Here is a 24,554-nt window from a genome sequence, read left to right as displayed (position 1 = left end):
ATATATATAATACCAAAAAACACATCTGTAGGAAATGCCTTGACTTTTACTTCCTCTGATGAAGACTAGAGAGTGCCTGTAGAAATTCTTTAGTTGAGCCTAACTATTCTCAGGAATTGTTGCAAGAAATAGTGGTGTAGGTAACCATGGTTGGAAACTCAAACTTCATTGTTCAGGGCTCTATGATGTGGCCATTCATGTCTGTGCTGCCTCTATGGTTACCTTTAGGCAAAATACTCAGAATACTTACATTTGGAGGGCAATGACCATCCTTTGAATAAGTAGTCATCTATGGTGGCCATATTTGTTTCTTAGGCCAGCCATAACAAAGTATCATATACTGGGTGGACTTAACAGTGCATTTTCTCATAGTTTTGAAGGCTAGAAGTCTGAGACAAAGGGTCAAAAATGTGACTTAGAGATAGAGTGCTTAAAGTGCCTGGTGTGTGTGAAAAACTGGGTTTGAGTCCCCGGAGTGGAACAACTGGCACCCCTACTCCAACCCCCGCCCCGCCCCCCACATCAAAAAGGCTGAGACAAGGTGTCAGTTGGGTAGGTTTCTTCTGGTTGGCTTGTAACTGGTAGTCTTTTTGCTGTCTCCACATGGTTTGTCCAAGTTTCCTCTTTTTGTAAGGATACTAGTCATATTGAATGAGGACCAGCCTTAATGATATCATTTAACATAATAACATAATTTGACCCCATTGTCAAATTCAGTAACATGCTGAGATATTGGGAGTTAGGACTTAAACACAAAAATGTGGGGGCAGGAACCCAACATAGTCCTTAATAGTGAACTCTCTCCTGCCCAGAACCATATTAAACTTCTTTTCTGTTATTTCCTCTATCAATGACCTAATTGATTCCAGATTTCATTTAAGTAGATACAAGTATAGATACAGATATCTAGGTAAATATATATGTATTTATATATTTCTTTCCATTTTATCTAGAGTGGTAGATAGAACTTAGATTTAAGTGGAGCTTATATAGACATAGTATGTCCTGTGAAACCTTTGGGAGAGTTACATTTGTCTTTCAGGAAAATGTGATGCCAATCCCTAAAAACTATAGAAATGTTATTACAGGTAGCATCATTCTCTACAGAAATTTGGAATTGTTGATAATTTGTATATGTATTAGATTAAGTTTTATGTCTATGCATAATTCATTTAAAAACTTTAAAACCACCAGGTATAGTGGCAAATACCTATAATCCCAACAACTTAGGAGACTGAGGCGGGAGTACCACAAGTGTGAGGCTAGCCCGAGCAACTTAGAGAGACCCTGTCTCAACATAAAATCAAAAGATCTAGTGATATGGCACTCAACTAGCATACACAAGACCCAAATTCAGTCCTCAGCACTAGAAAAAAAAATAGCTACTTGTCACATGTACATAAATCATTTCCTAATTACAAATATGTTTTCATCTATTTAACAAAATAAATATCTGAAAAGCTCTACAAATCTCATTTTGAAATGGTTTTAGATACAATGTATATTTTTAAATATTCCATAGCTCCCACTGGCATTGTCTAAATTTAATACAAATTAGTGACAGCCAGGTACAGTGACACATGCCTGTAATTTCAGCAATTTGGGAGACTGAGGCAGGAGGTCACAAATTCAAATCCAGACTGTACAACTTAGCTTTTGAGTCATTAAAAAAAAAGGGGGTGGGGAGAAAAGGACTAGGAATATAACTCAGTGGTAAAGCACTCCCAGGTTCAATCCCCACTTCTCCCCAAAATTAGTGACAATTTTTGCATGGTTTCCTGGGGTTAAGTCATTTTAAAAAAGAATAGTGATTTCAACAGAATACCTGAGCATCAGCATGAGTCATCTTTCCCTTTTCCAATAACCTATTATTTAATCCCTCAGGAACACAATTGTCTTGAGGTAGATTTTCTTTTCACTGCATGCATTTTAAACTTTTTGTTATAATTAACTTCATCTCTTTGTGGGACATACAAAAATAATTGTGTTTCTGCCCTTTAATGGAGAAACAGGTGCAAGAGAGCTATATTTGGCTAACGCTGGATATAGAAGGAATAAGTAAAGCTAGATATAGAAGGACTAAATATTAACATATTCAGTTGGTTATTGTGTTATAACCAGTTAAGGCAATATGATACTGAGCTAAAACTCTTGCATAGTGCTAGGTGGGCTACAGTGTTAAAAAATATGAGTTAAGAACAAAAAGTCATTCAAATATGTAATAATAAATCTCACTATTATGTATAATTAAAATGTATCAATAAAAAAAGAAAATGTCACTGAAAATATGTATAATAAATTTTGGTGTTCTAAATTTAAGATAAATTTAATGTGTCTTGCCAGTACTTTTTAGTTTTATTCTCATGGAAACTCTTACTTGTAAGGGAATTGACTGTAATATGCAGATGTTTTTCTTGCTAGAGTAGTAATAAGGCTAATGGTAGAACCTGGTAGATGCAGACAAATCTGGAAAGGGTAGATGGAGATGATGAAATTTTTTCAACTAAAGAAAATTATTACTCATTCTAATTGAATTATTTTACTGAGATAATAATAAATATACTTGAAGTTATTAAAAGCAATGGCAAGCCAGGCATGGTGGCACACGTCTATAATTCCAGTGACTTGGGAGACTGAGGCAGGAGGATCACAAATTGGAGGCCAGCTTTAGCAACTTAGTTAGGCACTAAGTAACTTAGTGAGACCCTGTCTCAAAATAAAAAATAAAAAAGGCTAGGGACCACTGGGTTAAAAAAAAAAAAAAAAAGTAATGTCAAGCCAGGTATGGTGGCACATACCTATAATCCTAGCTACTTGGGAGGCTGAGACAGTAGGATCACAAGTTCAAGGCCAGCCTGGGCAACTTAGCAAGACCTTGTGTCAAAATTAAAAGAAAAAAGTGGGGGGTAGGGACACAGGGATGTGGCTCAGTGATAGATGTGGAGCAGTGAGGCCTTGGGTTTGATTGCCAGTACAACAAAAGAAAAAAAATCATGGTGAGATCTCTTGTATACTATGTCCAGGTTCTTTTTTCTTTTCCTTTTCTTTTTTTTTTTTTTTTTTGTATCAGGGATTGAACCCAGGGGTGCTTAACCACTAAGCCATGTCCCCAGCCCTTTTTTGTACTTTATTTAGAGACGGTCTCGCTGAGTTGCTTAAGGCCTTGCAAAGTTACTCAGGCTGGCTTTGGATTCACATTCCTCCTGCCTCAGCCTCCCGAGCTGCTGGGATTACAGGCCTGCGTCATCACACCCAGCTTGTCCAGTTTCTTTCAATGGTAAAAAATTATGAAACTATAGTATAATGTACCTATCTGAGCATTAACATTGATATAGTCCACCAGTTTTATTTGTACTAATTTGTATGTGTGTGTATTAAGTGCTGTAAGTCAGTCAAGACACAGAATAGTTCTTACATCACAAGAATCCTTCACATTGCCATTTTACGTCTACACCCCCTCCTCTCACCCTCAGCCCTTGGCAACCACCTATCTCTCCTTTATTTCTTATTTTATTTTATGTTAATTTTTAATTATGTTAATTTTTAATTATGTTAATTTTTAATTTCTAATAGCTGTAGATGGACACAATACCTTTATTTTATTTATTTATTTTTATGTGGTGCTGAGGATCTAACCCAGTGCCTCACACGTGCTAGGCAAGTGCTCTACCACTGAGCCCTAGCCCCTCTCTCCTTTACTTCCAAAATGTCACTTAAAGTATATGAGATGATGTGCACAGGTTATATGCAGACACCACACCATTTTATATAAAGGATTTGAGCATTTGCAGATTTTGGTTATCTGTAGGGAGTCCTAGAACTGATCACCCACACATATCCAAGGGACAACTATACTTTAAATCACCTCTAGATTACTTATAATTCCTACTTGTAAGTGCAATGTAAATTGTTGTTATACTATATTTTTTAGGGAACAATTACCAAAAGGTCTGTATGTGTTCAGTTCTGGGGTCAGTGGCACATGCCCATAATCTCAGTGACTAAGAAGGATGAGGCAGGAGGATCACAGTTTGAGGCCAGTCTCAGCAATTTAGCAAGAACCTCAGTGTTATGGTTTAGATATGAGGTGTCCCCCCCAAAAGTTCATGCGTGAGACAATGCAAGGTTTAGAGGTGGAATAATTGGATAAGAGCCTTAATGCAAGTCAGTGAATTAATCCCCTGATAGGGTTTAACTGAGTAGTAATTGAAGGCAGTTAGGGTCATTGGTGTGTGCCTTTGGGGTATATATATTTGTCTCTGGCAAGTGGAATCTCTCTCTGCTTATTGGTGGTCATGTCCTGACCTGCTTTCCTCAGCTACATTATTCCACCATGATGTTCTGCCTCATCTCGGGTCCTGAGGAATGGAGCCAGCCATCTATGGACTGAGACCTCTGAAACTGTGATTCCCCAAATAAACTCTTCCTCCTCTCATTGTTCTTGTCAGGTCTTTTGGTCACTGTAGTGAAAAAGCTGACTAAAACAGTCAGCAACATAGCAAGACCTTGTCTCAAAAAATGAAAAAAGGGCTGGGGATATAGCTCAGTAGTAAAGTGTCCCTGGGTTCAATCCCCTGTGCCCCGCCAAAAAAGTTTGTTTTCGTTCAGTATATACACAATATTGGTTGGTTGAACCCATGCATGTGGAACCTGAGGATAATAGAACTGAACCACGTATTAAAACACTAAACATGGAGTTATCATAGGACCCAGTAATCCTTCTCCCAAGTAGATGCTCAAGGGAGGTGAGAACATATTCCCACAAAAACTTGTATATGAATATTCCTAGTAGCATTATTTGTAATGTCAAAAAGTGAAAACTCAGCCCTGCACATGCCTGTAATTCCAGCAACATAGAGGCTGAGGCAGGAGGATTGCAAGTTCAAGACCAGCCTGGGTAACTTAAAGAGACCCTGTCTCAAAATAAAAAATAAAAAGGGCTGGGGATGTAGCTCAGTCATACAGTGCCCCTGGATTCAATCCTCTCTCTCTCTCATATACACATGGAAATTTAAATGTCCCTCAACTGATAAAAGGGTATAAGCAAAATACATTATCCCCACACAGTAGAATATTGTTCAGCCATAAAAAAGGAATTAAGTAGTGATATATGCTAAAATGTGGATGAACTTTGAAAACATTACCCAAGTGAAAGAAGAAAACATTTGTTATACAATTCCATTCATATTAAATGTCCAGAATAGACACATCTATGGAGACAAATAGATTAGTGATTTCTAGGGTTGGGAGGGGAGGGAAATGGAGAGTATATAACTACTAGTGAGTATGGGGCTCCTTTGGGAGATGACAAAATGATCTGGAATTAGATGGTAGCGATGATTGTACAACTTGTAAAAATACTAAAAAAACTACCGAATTGTGTTTTCCCCCACATTTCTTACTGATACATTATAGTTATACATACTGATGGGATTTGTTTTTACATGTTTATACATGCACACAATATAGAATATAACAATATTATTTGGCCAATATCACTCCCAAGCACTTCCTCCATCCCTTCCCATGAATTTTATTTTTAAAAGGTGAATTTTATGTGGACTACATTTTAGTTTGTAATGGGGAAAAAAATGAATCTACTATGGATACGCAATTCTGTGAATTCTAAAAACCACCCAACTATAAACTATAAACTTTAAATGGGTGAATTAACTGGGTGTGGTGGCATACACCTGTAATCCCAGTTACTTGGGAGACTTAGACAGGGGGATCTCAAGTTCAAGCCAAGCCTGGATAACACAGCAAGACCACACCTCAAAAGCAATCTCCCCCAAAAAAGAGAATCGATGAATTATTATCTCAATAAATCTGTCTTTAAATGTTATGTAAATAGACTCATGGATGTAACATCTGGGGATTGTTTTTTTCATTCAGAATAATTTCCTTGAGACTCATCCAAATCGTTGCATGCAGCACTGATTTGTTCTTTGCATCATTGAGTAATATTCCATTGTGTGTATGTACCATAGATTGTTTTAACATTCACCCATTAAGAAGTATTAACTTTCCCACGCTGGGACAAAATATCTGAGAAAAGCAACTGAGGAGGGAAGATTTATTTTGGCTTACAATTTCAGAGGTTTCAGTCCATGGTTGACTGACTCCAAGGCAGAAACCTGATGGTAGAGGAAAGTTGCTGACCTCATGGCAGCTATGAAAGCAGATCAAGACGGGGAGGTGCAGGGGACAGATATGCTCCCAGTGACCTACTTCCTCCAATTAGGCCCCACTTCCTACGGTTTCCGTAACCTCCCAATAATGCCATCAAATTATTATTTCATCAATTAATCCATTGCTGCAGTTAGAGCCTTTGTGATCCAATCATTTCCCAAAAGTCCCAATTCTGGACATCACTACATCGGGGAACAAGCCTTAAGCACAAGAGCCTTTGGGAAATATTCCATATCCAAACCATAACAATAGATATCTGGGTTGTTTCCAATTTTTTTTTGGCTATTACAAATGAAGCTGCTATGAACATCAATGTGCACAGTCTTGTGAGAACATAACTTCATTTCTCTAGAATAAATACCCAAGAGTACAATATCTGGGTCATATGGTAACTGCATGTTTACTTTTATAAGAAAATTGTCAAGCTGTGTTCCAGAGTGGCTATCATATTTTACATGCCTACCAGCAATGTAAGAGTGATCCAGTTTCTCTGCAAACTTGCCAGCATTTGGTGTTGTAACTACTTTGTATTTTAGATGTTCTAACATGTGTTGTAATATCTCATTGTGGCTTTAATTTGCATATCCCTTGGGTGATGACGCTGAACATATTTTTTAATGTGCTCATTTGCTATGTTTGTATCCTTTCTGGTAAAGTTTCTGTTCAAATATTCTGCCCATTTTCTAATGGGATTGTTTCTTGAGAATTTAGAGCATTCATTATGTATTCCGGATTCAAGTCCTTCATCAACAGTTTTTACCAACAAGTCGTATCTCAATTTTCACAGTATAGCCTAAAGTTAGCTAAGTCCTGAGCATGTTCCTGGCTCGTAATCTCCAAATCCAACATCTGACTCTCCAAGTTTGTATTTTTTTTAAATACTTTTTTAGATGTTGATAGATCTTTATTTTTATTCATTTATTTATATGTGGTGCAGAGAATTGAATCCAGTGCCTCACACATGCTAGGCAAGCGCTCCACCACTGAGCCACAACCCCAGCCCCTCAAGTTTGTATTTTTTTGACATAAAAAATAATGCAGGAATATTTTAAAATCTTAGAGTTTGCAAATCACTGGTCATGAAGAAAAAGTAAAAACAATAAATAAACTAGGAAGTGGGGGTAACAATGAGAAGTACCAGGTAAACTGCATGAAGACAGGCTTCTGGGAGGTAATAGCAGTTAGGATGGACTTGAAGGACACAGAGGGTTTCACAGAGGTTGGAGAAGGGGGATTGTAAAAGGAGATTGGCGAGAATGGGGTAGGCAAAATAACATGCTGTTTGAGTGTGTTGTCAATGGGGAATCAGCACGGCATTTTCAGGAGGACGACTGAGGACAGAATTGGATGTCCTTTGTATTCTCTGACCATTCTGTTCATACCACTCTTATGTGTCTATTATGGTGTATTCTAATTACTTGTTATCAAATTGGTCTACCTGGTGACATGGAAAAATCTTGAGAGTTTTTAATCTTTGGATCCTCAGAGCCTGACACCTACCTGGAAAGCAGAAGACGTTGAAGGCTTATTTGTCAAATAAATGTAAGAATGATTCTGAGAAGCCTTAAAGCTGCAGAGTACTGGCAACCAAGCCAGGAAAACTGCCCAGATCCCAGCTGGCAACATTCAGCCACCTGCCCACATAGGAAATAAGCAATGATATAAAAAGGAAAAGTTAATTTAATGCAGTTTGATGAAACTGGGGAGAAATAACTAGATTGTTTCTTCAGTGGTTCTACAGAAGCAGTTTTAATTTGTAGAAACAAAACCCAGGAGATATACATAAGCAGACTTAGGTAGGCTGCTCTAGCCACAGAATGTGCAGCCTTACCTTTCTTGCCACCCATCAGGGCCAGGGGGTCGTTTCTCAGTTTCCATTCTCAGCATGATGAAATTCTGAATTCAAAAAAGCAGTCATCAGGAAGTTTCTTTTAATTTTAAAGGGACTGTATTTCATTGCATTCCTTCTAAATAACTGTATTTTAATGAAATATTTTTTTTAAAGGACTTAAGACTGCAAAACTGTTTCATCTTAAGATTTTTGCCAGAGGGCCTAAAAAAAAAAAACCAATTTCATACTGTACATTAATTTCCATTTTCATTTCCTCTATGATAAGAAAGCTGCACTTAACCATGGGAGAACTGCTTAGAGATCAAGACTATAAATCCTCTTTTAATTTTTTTTTTAAATAGATCTTGCTGTGTTATCCAGACTGGCAAACTCCTAAACCCAAGTGATTCTTTACCCTAGCCTCCAGAGCAGCTGCACCACCACATCCACTTATAGGAAGTTTTAACATGCATATGTTAGAGGAAATGGAACAGTATTTTTAAAAAATTGGTCATGTACTGGGAATGAAACTAAAAAGCACTCTTGCTGGGTATGTTGGCATGTACCTGTAGATCCAGCTGCTTGGATGACTGAGGCAGGAGGCTAGACTTGAGCTCAGATGTTTGAGGTCAATCTGGGCCACATAGTGAGACACAAAAATAGAAAAAAAAAAAAAAAAAAAACTTTCAGTGATGAAATCAGTTTAGGCCTGACTTTGGGTAACTGGACTATAGAAAGTGGTCACTGAATTCCAGAGACTCTTCTTTCCTGGGAAGCTTCATCTACTTTTGAAAAAAAAAAATTTTTTTTTATACATCTCTTATGATTATTTAAACAGAAGAACCCCACACCCGCAATATAGGGTGTGTCATGTCCAGCTTAGCACTGCTCAACATCAGCAAAGCACTTTCTAGAGACACTTTAAACTAGATTATATATAGATTTAGAAAGTTTAAATGTTACTTTCATGTATGATGTGCATGCAAGTTAGCTTTCCTTAAACTTTTTAATGCTCTTTCAAGATATCCCTATAAATATCAACTACTGAAAATGAGTCATCATATTCATATTGTCTTATTTCAGCTTGCCTCAAAACAATTTAAACAACAGAAAGTGTTCTTGGTGTTTATGGTAATATTGGATGCCTCTTCTGAGACACTTTTTTTACTTTTCATAATAAAAAGCAACAAAAAAAGTTCAAAAGTTATTCAATGGGTGGCTATTTATTTAATTTTTAGTTTTTATTAGTTCTTTTTAGTTAAATGTGACAATAGAATATATTTTGACATATTTGTACATGGTGTGGAGTTACACTGTCTGATCATCAGATTGTCAAATTCATCCTCCCTCCCTTCCCTTCATTTTGTTTTGTTTCTGTGATGCTGGGGCTTGAACCCAGGTCCTTGTGCATGGGAGGCAAGCACTCTACCAACTGAGCCATAACCCAGCCCCCTTCATTCTTCTTTGTCTAATCCAAAGTACTTCTATTCTTCCCATCCTCCACCACCTCCTGCCCTGCACAAGACTATTTATTGAAGTAAGGAACATAAGGAAGAATTATTGGGACTGGGGATGTAGCTCAGTGGTAGAGCTAGTCAATAAAAGGGAACTGAAAACATTTCAAAATCAATCGCTCCATATAAATTTGTCCAAATATTGAGTCTGACATAATATCATGAGCTCTTTTCATGGTCTTACACTTTGCTGCACATTTGCTGCAATAGGAGTCCAGAAGTTGAAATTATTATAGTTAACCTGAGCAGCTTGGGAACGAAGGAGAGGATGAACATTATTATACAAAGGCCATGAAGCAGAGTGCATGTTAGAGCCACACTGCAAAACAGGCAGCCAAGTTTGGGTGCAATAGTCACAATTTCCAAATAACCAATAGCTGGTTAATGGGTGGTATCTCCTATATCCCAAACCCATATTTGTTACATGGCTGCTATGATACTTGATTCTGTGGCTAAAGCAGGACTCCTCAATTTGCAAGTAGTGACCTGTACCACTGCCCTGTTTCAGAAATGCTTGCATACTTGGAGACAGAATTTTAGATATTCAATCAATGGAAGAATTTGAACGATTTGATTCACGGGGACAAATTGTTCAATTGATCCAATCTTCTATTGAAAATGCCTCCATGCAAGAGGAAAAGGAACATAGTAGAAGACTGAAAAGACGTCTTCAGAGAGGAAGAGATTAACGAGATAGCCAGTTTCATGAAAATCAAGGAGGAAACGTTGTGAAGAGGGATAGATGACTCTTGGATTCACCATAGAAAACAAACCACTCTAAATCAAGGAGAAAATTATTCCAGTCAGGGAATTAGGTGTATAGCAAATGATTGGAAGAGCAGCATCTGGGAGTCAGGGCCAGCACTGGATGGAAGAGTGAGTCCAAGACACCTCTGTAGACGCTCTCCTGAGGCTAGGAAGTTGCTGCTGTTGAGTCTTTATTGCACAGCCACAATGGCCTCCCAACCTCCACAAGACTGCAATGTTCATTTGGGCCCCGTCCTTGACCTTGCTCACCAGCAGAAATCAAAATGGGGAAAACGGCCTCTTCCTCTATTCTGTTTGTACCAAAGAGACAAAGTCCAATTTGCCTGTAGCGTGGTCCTCAAAGTATAGATCCCCAGACCAGCAACATTAACAAAATCTGAGAACTCAGCAGAAATACAGATTCTCTATCCCCACATCAAAATTTAAACTCTCAAGGTAGGCCTAGCAGTCTCTTTTGCTTCTTGGGTTTTTTTATTTGTTTTGAGGGGCCTGTGCTGGGGATAAACCCAGAGCCTCACGCATGCCAGGCCAGCACTCCTGGTAAGTTACATCCTGGTAACCTGTTTATTTGTTTATTTTTTTAACAAGTCCTTCAGGTGATTTTAATACTTGCTAAAGTTTGAGAACCACTGGCCTAAAGAATCCCAGTCTACAGAAGGAAGTCTGGAAAATACCAGTTTTATTTCTAGTTCTATGGTACAAGAGGATGACATGGGCCAGGTCCAGTGATGCATGCTCGTAATCCCAGTGGCTCAGGAGGCTGAGGCAGGAGGATTGAGAGTTCAAAGCCAACCTCAGCAAAAGTGAGGCACTAAGCAACTCACTGAGACCCTGTCTCTAAATAAAATACAAAATAGGGGTGGGGACGTGGCTCAGTGGTCAAGTGCCCCTGAGTTCAATCCTTGGTACCCCCACTCCCAAAAAAAAAAAAAAGGATGACATAGGGGTAGGAATGGGTGCCCAAAGCCAATGACCACATTCAGCAAAAGAGAATGGTCAGCGGTGTCAGAGGCCTCAATGACAGATGGAACATAATGATACCTGAAGAGAAGTGGTTGAATTTTGCAAATTAGGAGATCATTGAAGAGTTTATAAGGTGGTGCATGAGGGACAATAGGTGGAATGAAATTAAAAGCAAATTATGTTGGACTAAGACTGAACACAGAGGGTTCTTATAATTGGTGTGGTGGTGCAACAGAGGCAAGTTTTGGATTTTCAGTTGGAGCTCAGATCCTCCCCTCCCGCTGCGACCAGATCTGTACCGTGTACCACCCTAGCTCCATTTCTACAACTTTTTTCAGGGCCTAATATGTACCAGACTCTGTGTTAGGCCCTTCGTATATGTCATCTTTAATCATTACAGCCACCGTGTCGGATGAGTAGGAGCATTTAGTGAAATTGCCTGTGGCCATGGTCTGTCCTGTTCCTCTGAGGTTTGAGGTCTCTCCCCTACGCCTCACTTCCTGGCTCTAGAAACTCTCAGGACTCACGGAGATGTGTTTTTGTGAATGACAATGTAAGTTTTAAAAATACATGAAGGCATGTTTTAAGTGAAGACATAGAAAATTCAATTCATTTTATTCACTTTGCTTTCATTTCACATAATTTTTTAAACATAGAAGACAAGCACCTTGTATGCAATACTGTTAGCGCAAAAAGTCCAGGCAGGACACAAATGTCACAAGTCATCTCAACTGTTTATTCAAGGGGTGGAGATGAAATGCCGCCCCCCCCCCACCCCACCCCCGTGGTCCCACTTTCCTGGTGGAAAATGAGCCACTGAACGAAGAAAGGGCCTGGGTTTATTTAGGTTATTTTGAGGGGTGGTCTAGTGAACATGTCAGTTTCCTTAGGCACTTGGGGATTTGAGCTTTTCTTGTGAAGGTCTTGGGGAGTGTCTGAAGAGGATTTACTCTGAAGGAGACTCTCTTTTGATGAAACACCTCCTCTCTGCCTGCAGCCAGCATCTGGAAAACATTTGTCTTGGGAGATGAAAGCTGTCCATGTATGACCTTCGTTTTTACTCCTTTTTTCTCAGGCCTCATTATCTTGGGGATTTCTCATTCTCCCTATCTATTACATACTGGATGAAAAATTTAGTTTAAAATGCTTGGTTCTCATACAGACTTCACTGTTAGAAAATATAGTTTGTGTGTGTATGTTTGTGTTGGGGGAAGGAGGTACTGGTACCCCTGAGCTACATCTCCAGCACTATTTAGGAGAATCTCACTAAGTTGCCCAGTCTGGCCTCAAACTTAGATCCTCCTGCCTCAGCTTCCCGAGTTGCTGGGATTACAGGCATGTGCCACTATACTTGGTGAAAATATAGCATTTCTAAGTAATTTCTAAGTAAGTTCAGTGTTCCTGAACTTCTTCTGGTTGTAAAAATAATGATCTTTTAGTATGTTAAAAAAAAAAACCTAAATTTGCCTTTTGTTTTTCCTGCTCACTAGTTCTCAGGCTCAAACGCAGCATGTTAAGAAATTTGACTGATAGATTAAAAATTAATTGTTAAAGGATCCCTGAGTATTAGCAGTACCTCACTTTTCCTTCATCTAGTGAATATTCTCCACTTATCAGAAGAGATTTTTACAGTACTACCCAAAGATAAATAAATCTCAGCAGCTGCGCAAGGCCCTCATCCCTTCCAGTCTTTTCTGGGCTCCTCCTCCTACTACTGTAGCCTTTCCTGGTTGGTGGGTGTTGCTTCCCCACTCCCCAAGAAACCATCACTCTTGCTTCTTTCCACAACTTTATAATATCTTCTTCCCTTTATCTGCCTTAAAATATATATATAGCCTATTTACACCTTGCTCTTCCTCCTGATTTCCTCTCCACTTCTCCTATGAACACAAATAAGACCAGGAACCAAGTGTTATAAACAGGCATCTCTCCAGAAGATAGGCCTGTGAACCCACTTCTCTCTACAACTCGTTGGAAAGCAAAACGAACATGTAGCTGGATGTGGTGGTGCACACCTGTAATCCCAGTGACTCAGGAGGCGGAGGCAGGAGGATTGAAAGTTCAGCAACTTAGTGATACCCTGGGTCAAAATAAAATATAAAAAGGACTGGGGTGAGCACCCCTGGGTTCAATCCCCAGTACTGCAAAACAAAAAGAGGAAAGATAAGACATTTTTAACATTGGAATATATGGTTAGGAGTAGATTGAAAGGTTTCCTTTTAGAGTTGGGGATATAGCTCAGTGGTAGGGTGACTGGCATGTGTGAGGCCTTGGGTTTGATTTCCAGCACTATTTTAAAAAAAAAAGAGCCTTGTTTTATTATATAATAATGTGGAGGGTGGAAGGGGGAGAAGAAGAATGAAGGAATTTTGGATGGTGTAGAGAAAAATGGGGTGGGAGTGGGTGGGGGAAGGAAAGATAGTAGAATGAGACAGACAGTATTACTCTATGTAATGTATGATCACGTGAATGGTGTGAATCTACATTGTGTACAACCCTAAAAATGAAAAGTTGTACCCAATTTGTGTACAATGAATCAAAATACAGTCTGTAAAAATAAAATTTTTATTAAAAAAAGTGTGACATATACTTGTTATGACAATATTCTGAATGTTTAAAAACAGAATTACAAATGATTTTAAGTAGTATTTACCCTTTCTCATTAGCTAAGAAATCTTCAAAGCAAACTTCTCATGAAAGAAAGTTCATTGCAAGAGATGAAGACTGAGCTAGAAAGTTACAAAGAAAATAACATGCAACAGTCATTCCAGATAATGTCCCTGAGAGATGATATCCAGGACCTACAGGAACTCATTGCTTCTCTAACCAGAATTAAGTCTTTGAAAAACACCAACATCCAGAGTCTTGAAAGAGGCAACTGGGAACTAACGGAACGAGTTACAGCACTAGAAAACCTTCTAAAGTAAGGAATTCTCTGGTTTGTTTTCAAACAAGTCTTTTCATTTGTTTGTGCATAGTATGTTAACTTCATACTCCTGATTAATCCCAGAATTTAAATCTAGTAGAATTTCACCTAATGCCTGAGTCAACATTAATTTTTTTTAAAAACGCCTTTTTGCTGAGATATGTCACATACTATGAGAGTCATGCTTTTTAAATGTATAGAATGCAGTGGTTGCACAACCACCACAAGTATCTAATTTCAGAACATTTTCATCACACCCAAATTATCAGCCACCATTACCAGTCACGCCCTGTCCCACCCTGTCCCTAAGTCCTGACAACCACTAATCTTTCTGTCTTATGGATTTGCCTTTTCTGGATATCTCATATGATGCAATTATAATGTACGTGGCCTATGTCTGACATCTTTCATGTACCACAGTGTTTCAAGGTTCATAGATGTTGTAGCATTAGTCAGTGCTTTATTCCTTTTTATGGCTGAATAATATTCCATTATATGTACATACCACATTTCAGTTATTTATTTATTTAGGGGTCATTTGAAGCAAAAAGTTTTTAATTTTGATGCAGTTTAAAATGTTCTAGTCACTAGTGTCTTTGGTGTTCTATCTAAGAAATCATTGACTAATCCAGGGTTACATTTATACCCAATTTTTTTTTGGTACTGGGAATTGAACCCAGGGATACTAAACAACTCAACAACATCCCCAGTCTCTCTTTTTTTTAAATACTAAGACAGGGTCTCGCCAAGTTGCTTAGGGCATCACTAAGTTGCTGAGGCTGACTTTGAACTTGTGATCCTCCTGCCTCAGCCTCCTAAGTCACTAGAATTACAGGCATGTGCCACCAAGCCTGGCTTGGCTGAGTGTTTGAATGGTATGGGGGTTGACATCCAAATTCATTCTTTTCCCTATAGATATCCAGTAGTCCCCAGCAGCATTTGTTTAAAAGATTATTTTTTCTCCATTGAATTATTTTGACATTCTTGCCAAAAATCAATTGACCATAAACATATGGATTTATTTATGGATCCCCAATTCTGTTCCCTTGGTCTATATGTCTATCCTATGCCGGTACTACACTGTTAATTACCATAGCTTTATAGTAAGTATATTTAAAGACCATTTCAACTTGTCAATTACCCCCAAAAAATGTAGCTTGAATTTTGACAGAGATTATGTTGAATATATACACAAATTTTTTAAAATTTTTGTATTTGTTCTTTTTAAATATACATGACAGTAGAGTGTATTTTGACATATTGAATATATAGATAGATAGATATAGATATTGTCTTCCATTCCATACTCATGGGATGTTCTTCAATATATTTGAGTCTACTTTATTTTATTTTATTTCTATTTTTAAATTTTCTTGGTGCTAGGGATTGAACCCAGAGGTGCTTTACCACTGAGCTACAACCCCAGCCCATTTTATTTTTATTTCAAGTCAGGGTCTTGCTAAGTGGCTGAAGGTCTTGCTAAATGGCTGAGGCTGGCCTCAAACTTGTGATCCTCCTGCCTCAGCCTCCCAAGGGGCATGCACAACTGCTCCCAGCTTCTTTAATTTGTTTTAATGACATTTTATAGTTTTCATTTTATAGTAGAGGTCTTTTGTTAAACTTATTCCTTCTTGTTTTTCTTAATTATGAATTATAAATAAAACTGTTCCCTTAATTATTTCATTTTTGGATTGTTCATGTTTAGGGATTAGAGGTACAATTGATTTTTTTTTTTATATTTATCTTCTGTCCTGCAACCTTGTTGAACTTGACTATTAGTTCTAATGTATGTGTGTGTGTGTGTGTGTGTGTGTGTGTGTGTGAGTGAATTAGAATTTTCTCAAGGCTATGTTGTCTGCAGAGACAGTTTTACTTCTTCCTTTCCATTTGGCGTTTTTTTTTTTTTTTTTTTTTTTTTTTTTTTCTTGACCAATTGCTTTGCCTCCCATTATTCAATACAATGTTGAATAAAAGTGGCAAGAAGTCCATATCCTGGACTTGTTCCTGATCCTAGTGGAAGAAGTCTTTCAGTCTTTCACCAATAATATGATGTTAGCTGTGGGATTTTTGTAGATACCCTTTATCAAGCTGAGGACATTCCCTTGGATTCCTAGTTTGTTGAGTATTTTTATCATGAAGGCGTGTTGGATTTTGTAAAATGCTTTTTTCCTGAATCTTTTGGGATCATCATGTAGTTTTGTCCTTTATAAACAATTTGTTACTCTTAGACCTATGTTTACTTAGTTGGTATATAGAGAAAGCAGGTATTTGATCATGTGCCCTTGACTGATAGGCAGAGAAAAAAATCATTAATTTTCACTCCTATAATATGAATACCATTTAAGAAAGTCACACAATGAAGGAAAGATGTCCTGTTTAGATAGGAATACTAGAGTAGCCTGTTACTATTCAGACTCTACTAGATGTATCAGTTCACTTGATAGGTTGAAGTTTCTTCTGCCTTGCATTTTCCGAATCACTTTTTAAAAGAAAAAAGAGTGAGGGATGTAACTCAATGGTGGAGCACTTGCTTAGCCTGTGTGAGGACTTGGATTCAATCCCTAGCATAAAAAAAAATTAAAAAAAAAAAAGGAGAAGAATATAAACTGAAAATGTACAGGGCACTAAAATTGATAAGGAAACATACCCCTACGTAAAGGTCTGCAAGAAGGAGAATGGGACTTCCTTTTTTTTTTTTTTTTCTGATTGTGCAAAGTGTCTGAAAAACGAGGACTGACCAACTTTAAGTGAAAGACTGATTAAAAGCAATTCATCATCCAGTTATCTTAGTGTGAAGCCACTGCATGAAGTTGGCTATAGGTTGACCCAACAGCTGACCAGCCATGGCAAACTATTCCACATGCCTTTGAATGTATTGTAGTGAGTTATGGTTTGGATATGAGGTGCCCCCCACAAAGCTCCTGTGTTAATGCAGAAATGTTCAGAGGAGAATGATTGGGCTGTGAACGCTGTAACCTTGTCTGTCTATCCCAGATTGAAGAGACTGCCCTGGTGGTAAGTGTAGGCAGGTGGGGGTGTCTGGAGGAAGGGGGTCACGGAGGGGGCTCCCTGGAAAGGTGCGTCTTCCCTCTTGCAGCCCCTCCCTCCTTCCTCTTCCTCCCTCTGCTTCCTGACCAGCCATGAGAAGGAGCAGTTTCCCTCTACCACATGTTTCCTCCATGGTGTGCTACCTCACCTTGGGCCCAGAGTAATAGAGTCAGCTATCTGTGGAAAGAGACCTTGAAACTGTGAGCCCCAAATAAAATTTTCCTCCTCTAAGTTGATCTTTTCAGGTATTTTGATCATAGCAACAAGAAGCTGACTAAAACAGAGTAAGTTACTACTGACTTTTTGTTTATTATCCTTAGAGCTAAAGAAAAACATGGCTGTATAATATACTGTGATGGTTCATTTTGTGTCAACTTGACTGGACTGTGAGGTCCCCAATATTATTCTAGGCATTTCTGGGAGGGTGTTTTTGGATGAGATTAACATTTAAATTGGAAGACCGAATAAAGCAGATTGTTCTCAGATTGTTCTCGTCATGTGGGTGGGTCTCATGTGAAATGCCCAGATGGAGAATTTTCCCTGTTTGATGGCCTTTGAACTGAGACATCAGCTTTATATCTACCTTTGGATCTTAACTGAACCATCGAGCTACAACTCCAGCCCCAATAATATCATTTTTTGAATTAAAAATTTCTCTTTAGATAATTTGAATAATTTCTTTTGACTGACTGACTTAAATTTGCTAATTCTGGGGGTTGCAATCTTAGAAGTGTCACCTAAAAATATGGAAGATAGACTGACACTTTAACCTAGGTTCAGGGTAGAAAATATTACCAATACCTAGAAATTGGTAATCAAAACAAGAACAAAACTATTGCTGCTTTTATCAAAGATCATGATTAAATAGGTTTTAACATATGCTATTTTCTGTTGCACATCATTATTTCTAATTTCTTATTTCCTCATCAAATCCCAATTGAAGTCCCATTTAGGTATTGTTAAAATAAGAGTATTGTATGCACATGTATCCTCTGGATCATCACAGTAGTTCCACAGTGGTATATATTCATATCTAAATTTCACCTTACGAAGGAGTGTTTCACAATGATGTCCCCCAGGGGAATTATTATAAGGATTAACCCTGGGTTGTTTTTCTTTCCATTTCTCTACCATTTCTTTCTTTTTAAAAAATTTTTTTCGTTGTAAATAGACACAATATCTTTATTTATATTTTTATGTGGTGCTGAGGATCAAACCCAGTGCCTTATGTGTACTAGGCAAGTGCTCCACTACTGAGCTACAACCCCAGCCCCTCTACCATTTCTAATCTCTCCCTTTACTTAGATAGCTGCACAGCTCTTTTCATGAGAAATACATTTTTACTTGATACACATTTTAATTTATTTTGAATGGGGGCATTTTAAAATTATTTTTAATTGAATTGAAAATGAATTGAGTTGGTTTTATAATATTGTTATCTGCTGATCTCTTACACAGAGTACATCTGGTTGAAAGAGAAAAAGCAGAGCGAAAAGCAGATCTTTTGGAGAAAATGTTGTCAGGCACTAGCAGATTCCCGTCTCATATGACTACAAAGGGACAAGAAGATTTCTTGGATATTTTCCCAGTGAAGGTGAGAACAAATTTGAATTGATTCCTGAAGAAACAGACTTGTATTACCTCTTGTTACTCTAGGAGACAATGGGTAAAGTTGAGTAGCTTATTGGTTTGTTCTCTCTCTCTCTCTCTTTGTCTCTTTGTACTGGGGATTGAACCCAGCGGGGTTTTACCACTTAGCTACATCCTTTTTTGTTTTGAGACAAGGTATCACTAAGTTACTGAGACTAACCTCCAACTTGTGACCCTCTTGCCTTAGCCTCCCCAGCCACTGGGATTACAGGCCTGCACTGCCATCCCCAGCTGGTTCTCTTCATATATATATAATATGTATTATTTTTAGTTGTCAATGGGTCTTTTATTTTATTTATTTATCAATTTGTGGTACTGGGTCTTGAACCCCGGGCCTCACACATACCAGGCAAGCACTGTACCACTCAGCCCCAACTCCAGCCCTGGTTCTCTTCTTAATGGAGGATGAAGGGAAGCAGGAGAGTGTGGCAGGCTGGAAGCTGTTCTGATACATGGAAAGAATATGCAAGGAGGAGCTGAAGGTCTCTGTGATTCTAAAGAAAAAGTTGGAGGAAATGAGGCTGTGAGATAACGGTGGGGGGTGGTGGTGAGAGTGAAATATTGGACTTGCTTGTTTGTGCCGTGCTTGGACTCAAACCAAGGGCATCACACATGCTAGGCAAGTGCTCTACCACTGAGCTGTACTCCAAGCCCCCCAAATATTGGAGTTTTAAATTTCTGGTGTGGGATAGTGCCTGCTGCTGACAAAATGTGGGTTAGCGCATCTGAGTGTAGGAGCAGAGAAGTGAAGGTCACTGACACTAGGGCACAGGAATCAGATACTAGATTGTGGGCATCTCTATTGGTCATGGACATCTAGAATGGTGATGTAAGTTGGGTTTTAGGAAGGAAGTGAGCCTGGGCTCCAATAGGCAGTGATTCATAGAATGAGTGGAAGGTTTACAGAAGTCTGGAGGGAGAGGAGGGGAGTCAGACATTGTCAAGGAAGTGTGGAAGTTTATTGTGAGGTCCTTAGACTATCACAGTTTATTATATAATGTGAATCTAAAACCCAGCATGGTGGCGCACACCTTAACCCCAGCTACTCGGGAGGCTGAGGCAGAAGGATCCCATGTTTGAGGTCAACCTCAGCGACTTGGTGAGACCCTGTCTCAAAATAAAAAATAAAAATAGCTGGGATGTAGCTCAGTGGTAGAGCGCCCCTGGGTTCTGACCCTAGTAATAAATAAATACCTACCTAAATAAATAAATAAATAAATATGTTTAAATCTGAATGTAAGACAAGGTCCTATACGATCTGATTAATGTGAGGAGTTCCATTAAAAAAAAAAAAAATTCAGCAACTACTTTCAAAGTATTTTGAAGTAATCCTAATCTTTATTTGCCTCTCTCAAGTAATTTGGAATTCACAATAACACTTTCTCTCTCTCTTTTTTAAGTTTTGTTTTTGAAAACTCTGACATTTCTGAAAAACTCTCCCAGAGTCCATGTCCACGCAGCCCTGACATTTTCTTCCCTTGTTCTTCTTCCTGCTGCTGTTTCTCCCTGAGCTTTTAGTGATACAAACCCTCCATTACTTCCACAGTTCTTGTTCTCCTTGTATTTCTCAACTTCATAACAAAAAAGCCCAGAAACTGAACTTGCTTACTCTGCTCCCAGAGCTGAAGGTAATAGAAAGGTGGGAAGAAGGGCTTGTGGAAGTGATAAGGCAGGATTCTCCTGTGGGAGGTGAGGGAAAGAGGTACAGTGTTATCTGTAATTTTTTTTCTGGTCATATTTACAGCAGAAGCAGGAGCACAGAAGCACAAAGGAAAGGTTAGGGAAAAGAAATATGACTTTCACGTTATCGAGGTTGTTATTAAATTTTATATAATATATATTAATATATATCAATACATATATTATATACAACATATATATTTCCTACAGTTATTATATATAATATATCTACATAACAACTCTGTAGGAAATATCCAGTTCTCTGCCAACTTTTCCCTTAATGGTCTTAGCATTCATTGATGATTCTTGCTTGGATCCGTTATTACATTAGGAGTTACAAAATGATGATTTTTTTTTACATTTCTATCATTCCTTCTATGCTTTTTAGCTCAAATTTTTCTACCTTCATCAACTGGGGCTTTTTGGTTAGCTGCTTCTTTAAGGTTGATTTCTACCTTTTGCTGTTCCCATTTGCTATTTTGAATACTTTCCCATGTTTCTCTTGTGAGTCTTTACTTCTTTTCTTGAGGGTCTTTTCTCCTGAAGTTTTGTGCTATTACTATATTTTATAGCTCAAAAGAAAGAAACTAAGAGTCTCTGTATTTAATTTCAAGTGGGAAGTTTAACCTGTGTGTCGGCATGTTTAGGATAAGACCGAAGCTTTCCTGGTCAACCACTTTGAGGGAAACATCTTTCACCCTGAAGGACCAGATCACAGGCAGAAGATATGGGATGAATGTCAACAGGATCTGATACATGAGGAAAAACAAGCATCAGAGTTAGACAGACACCCATATTCATGCAGCTGGGAAACTGAGACTGCACAATCTCAATATCAGAATTTCCTCAGTCAGTTGGCTACTCTTCTGAGTGACAGCATCGTCCCCATACCAGCCACAGAGGAAGCTGTGAAAGAGAGGATTCTGGAAATCAGTGAAAATGAACTATCTTGGAAATCTGTACGTACATCAACAGAAAAGTTATTCTTTCCTATTTGACTCTTTTAAGATACAGATTTTGATATCTTCTAATTTAGTGTGTGGTATGGCTCCGAGTTGTAATTTGGATTAGATTTCCACAGTGAAAGAAAATAAATAAGTATCTTACTAAATTGGAGAAAGTATAGCACAGTCATTAAGAGCATAGAGGGGGGGCTGGGGAGATAGCTCAGTCGGTAGCAAGCACAAGGCCCTGGGTTCGATCCCCAGCACCCCCCCCCCAAAAAAAAAAAAAAAAAAAGAAAAGAAAAGAGCATATAGACCTGCTATGAATCCTAGCTCTGCCCTTAGCTAGCTGTGTGCTCTTGACCAGATTATTTATTCTCTCTGTGCCTCAATTTCTTCTGTAAAATGGGGAGAGGGGTGTAATTCCTATTTCACAGAGTGGTTGAAAGTATCAAATTAGTTAATACATGATAAATGCTTAGTACAGTTTTGTGTAAGTTCAATAGATATTAACTTAAAAATAGTGCTAAGGGGAAGATAGTGTTTTCATAATGATCCAACACCAGTCAATTCAGATGGTGCAATAAAACAACCTGTCAGGGATGTTAGTAATAGAGCATGCATGAGGCCCTGGGCTCTGTCCTAGTACCAAAAATGTTATTAAATAAATGTTCAGATCAGTTAGTTTGATTTACCAGTCAAGTCTATCAAAAGACTGAATCAGCATGTTCATGTGGATACATCTTCTTGTCCATGTCCAGATCATTTTAGTAAAATTTTATGATTTCTCACCCAAGAATTCAAATGATGATAGGTATTGCTTAAATTCAATGTGTTAGTGAAACCTATTGCACAGTAATCTGAATTCCAATTTTTGCTGTTTGTGTGTGTGTGTGTGTGTGTGTGTGTGTTGGGGGTACGGTGCTGAGGTTTAAACTCAGGGCCTTGCTAGGCAAGTCCTCTAGCACTGAACTACATTCCAACCCCTCCAATTAAAAAAAGGAAAACCAAAAAACTCTGTACTCTTAAAATTCACTCTACAACTTCCTCAGTACTAAAAATTTCTTAAAAGAATCTCTTAAAAGCCTTCTCTATTCATCTATTTTGTAGTTTAATGTCACCGCAAAATCAATATAATTAGAACTAGCACACAGTTTTGAAATGATGCAGGAAGCCTGGATCATCAGGAAGCTTTTGAAAAATATCTCCTTTCTTACAGAGAACGGAAGGCCTGCAGCAGGAAATTCAGATGCTCACTAAGCAACTGGAGCAGCTGCATCAGATTTATGAAGAAGCTGCTCAAGAAGCACCTCAAAGTGGAGAAAATTACAGGGAACAAAAAAGACCCTTAAAACGTCTGGATGGAAACATTGGTATCAATGATTTTTTTCAAAGGAAATTAGACTTGGACAGGAATAAGGTAAGGATTTCCTGAAGCATAGGCATTTCTTTGATAATGGAAATGATCACATTTTATTTTATTAATAACTATATCATTATCTAATGTTTAAAGCTATTCACACTGTTTATACTTCTCTTAATAATGGAAAAGGGGAGGATTTGCTATAAATCCCTGAAGTTTCTGATTTTATCAAAAAGACTTTCCTCTTTTTATATCTCCATTTCCCTATGGTGCACATATTTGATGTTTATTATGACAGATATGTTAATAAATATCTTAATGCACATTTAGAATTAGAAGGAAAGGAACTCGAATGATTCTCTAGGGGTGGAATTTCAAGCATTGCGACATTAAATATGATGGGTATCAGTGAGGTGCATTGATGCTATTGCTGAATAATTACTGCATAAGTTGTTACCCTCTCCACTTTCTGCTTTCCTGCATGTATAAGGAAAAAGCCAGTTCTAAAAGTGGGATGGAAATGGGGAGGTTGCGATACAACTTGTTTTCAGGAGATTCTGTTTCTATTTTGTTACCTTTTCACTAAATTACCTGTCATGTCCAAAACTATGTTATACTATTTCTGTAATTGCTGTGACTCAAAGTGTAATCTCACTCACTTATTTACTAATGACTCAGTTGGTCTTTCAGTCCATTCATTCAACCAATATACATATATATATATATATATATATATATATATATATGTACACATATATACACATATATTTCTTATTTAAAAATTTTTTGTGGTGCTAGGGATTGAACCCAGGCCCTCAAGTATGCTAGCAAGCATTCTACCACTGAGCTATATCCCAACTTCAATCTATATTTATAATTTATTATAAATAATATTATATATAATATATAATATAATATTATAATTATATTTATAATATTTATTGAACTCTCTGGGTTTTTTTTTTCCAGTGCTAGGGATCAAACCCAGGGCCTTGCCCATGGTAGGCAAGTATTCTACCACTGAGCTTTACCTTCAGCTGGAGCTCTCAATTTTTCTTCCAGCACTTTAGGAAATGATGTAAAAAAAAGTACCCCATATGGGCTGAGGAGATAGCTCAGTCGGTAGAGTACTTGCCTTGCAAGCGCAAGGCCCTGGGTTCAATCCCCAGCACCGCAAAAAAAGAAAAAAAAAAAAAGTACCCTGTAAACTAACTCAGTGGTCCACACCTATAGTTCCAGCTACTCAATAAGCGGAGGCTGCAGGATTGCAACTTGAAGCCAGCTTCAGCAATTTAGCAAGATCCTATCTCAAAATTAGGAAAGAAACCCCACCAAAAAAGCAAAAAACAAAAACAAAAAATTGGGCAGGTAGCTCAGTAGTAAAGTACACCTGGATTTAATCCCTAGTACGGGGTGGGGGTCAGGGGACATACTCCATAGAATTCAAAGATCAGTGCAGCTTCCATTTCTGCTCTTGCATATGTGACTAATAATGATTCGTTTCCACACAAATTTATTATTTTTTAAATTTATTTTTATTATAAACAAATGGGATACATGTTGTTTCTGTTTGTATATGAAGTAAAGGCATACCATTTGTGTAATCATACATTTACAAAGGGTAATGGTGTTTGATTCATTGTTATTTTCTCCTTCCCCCCACCCCTACCACCCC

At 38.0% G+C, this 24,554-nt stretch overlaps 1 protein-coding gene and 1 non-coding gene across 2 annotated transcripts in view; one reads left to right on the top strand and one right to left on the bottom strand.

The window, feature by feature from the left end:
• Positions 1 to 24,554, top strand: part of Zbtb25 (zinc finger and BTB domain containing 25) — a 157,305-nt gene that overhangs the window by 118,799 nt on the left and 13,952 nt on the right. Inside the window, exons 5-8 of the mRNA XM_047541820.1 lie at positions 13,935 to 14,191; positions 18,701 to 18,836; positions 21,220 to 21,531; positions 22,736 to 22,936. Of these exons, the coding sequence (XP_047397776.1) occupies positions 13,935 to 14,191; positions 18,701 to 18,836; positions 21,220 to 21,531; positions 22,736 to 22,936 (906 nt within the window). The remainder of the gene's footprint in view (positions 1 to 13,934; positions 14,192 to 18,700; positions 18,837 to 21,219; positions 21,532 to 22,735; positions 22,937 to 24,554) is intronic.
• Trnag-ccc (transfer RNA glycine (anticodon CCC)) lies at positions 9,398 to 9,470 on the bottom strand. The gene has a single exon. It is a non-coding gene; the product is annotated as a tRNA-Gly (tRNA).

The sequence above is a fragment of the Sciurus carolinensis genome, chromosome 2 (genome assembly GCF_902686445.1).
Source record: "Sciurus carolinensis chromosome 2, mSciCar1.2, whole genome shotgun sequence".
Classification (NCBI taxonomy): Eukaryota; Metazoa; Chordata; class Mammalia; order Rodentia; family Sciuridae; genus Sciurus; species Sciurus carolinensis.
This window is presented reverse-complemented; position numbering and strand designations above follow the sequence as displayed.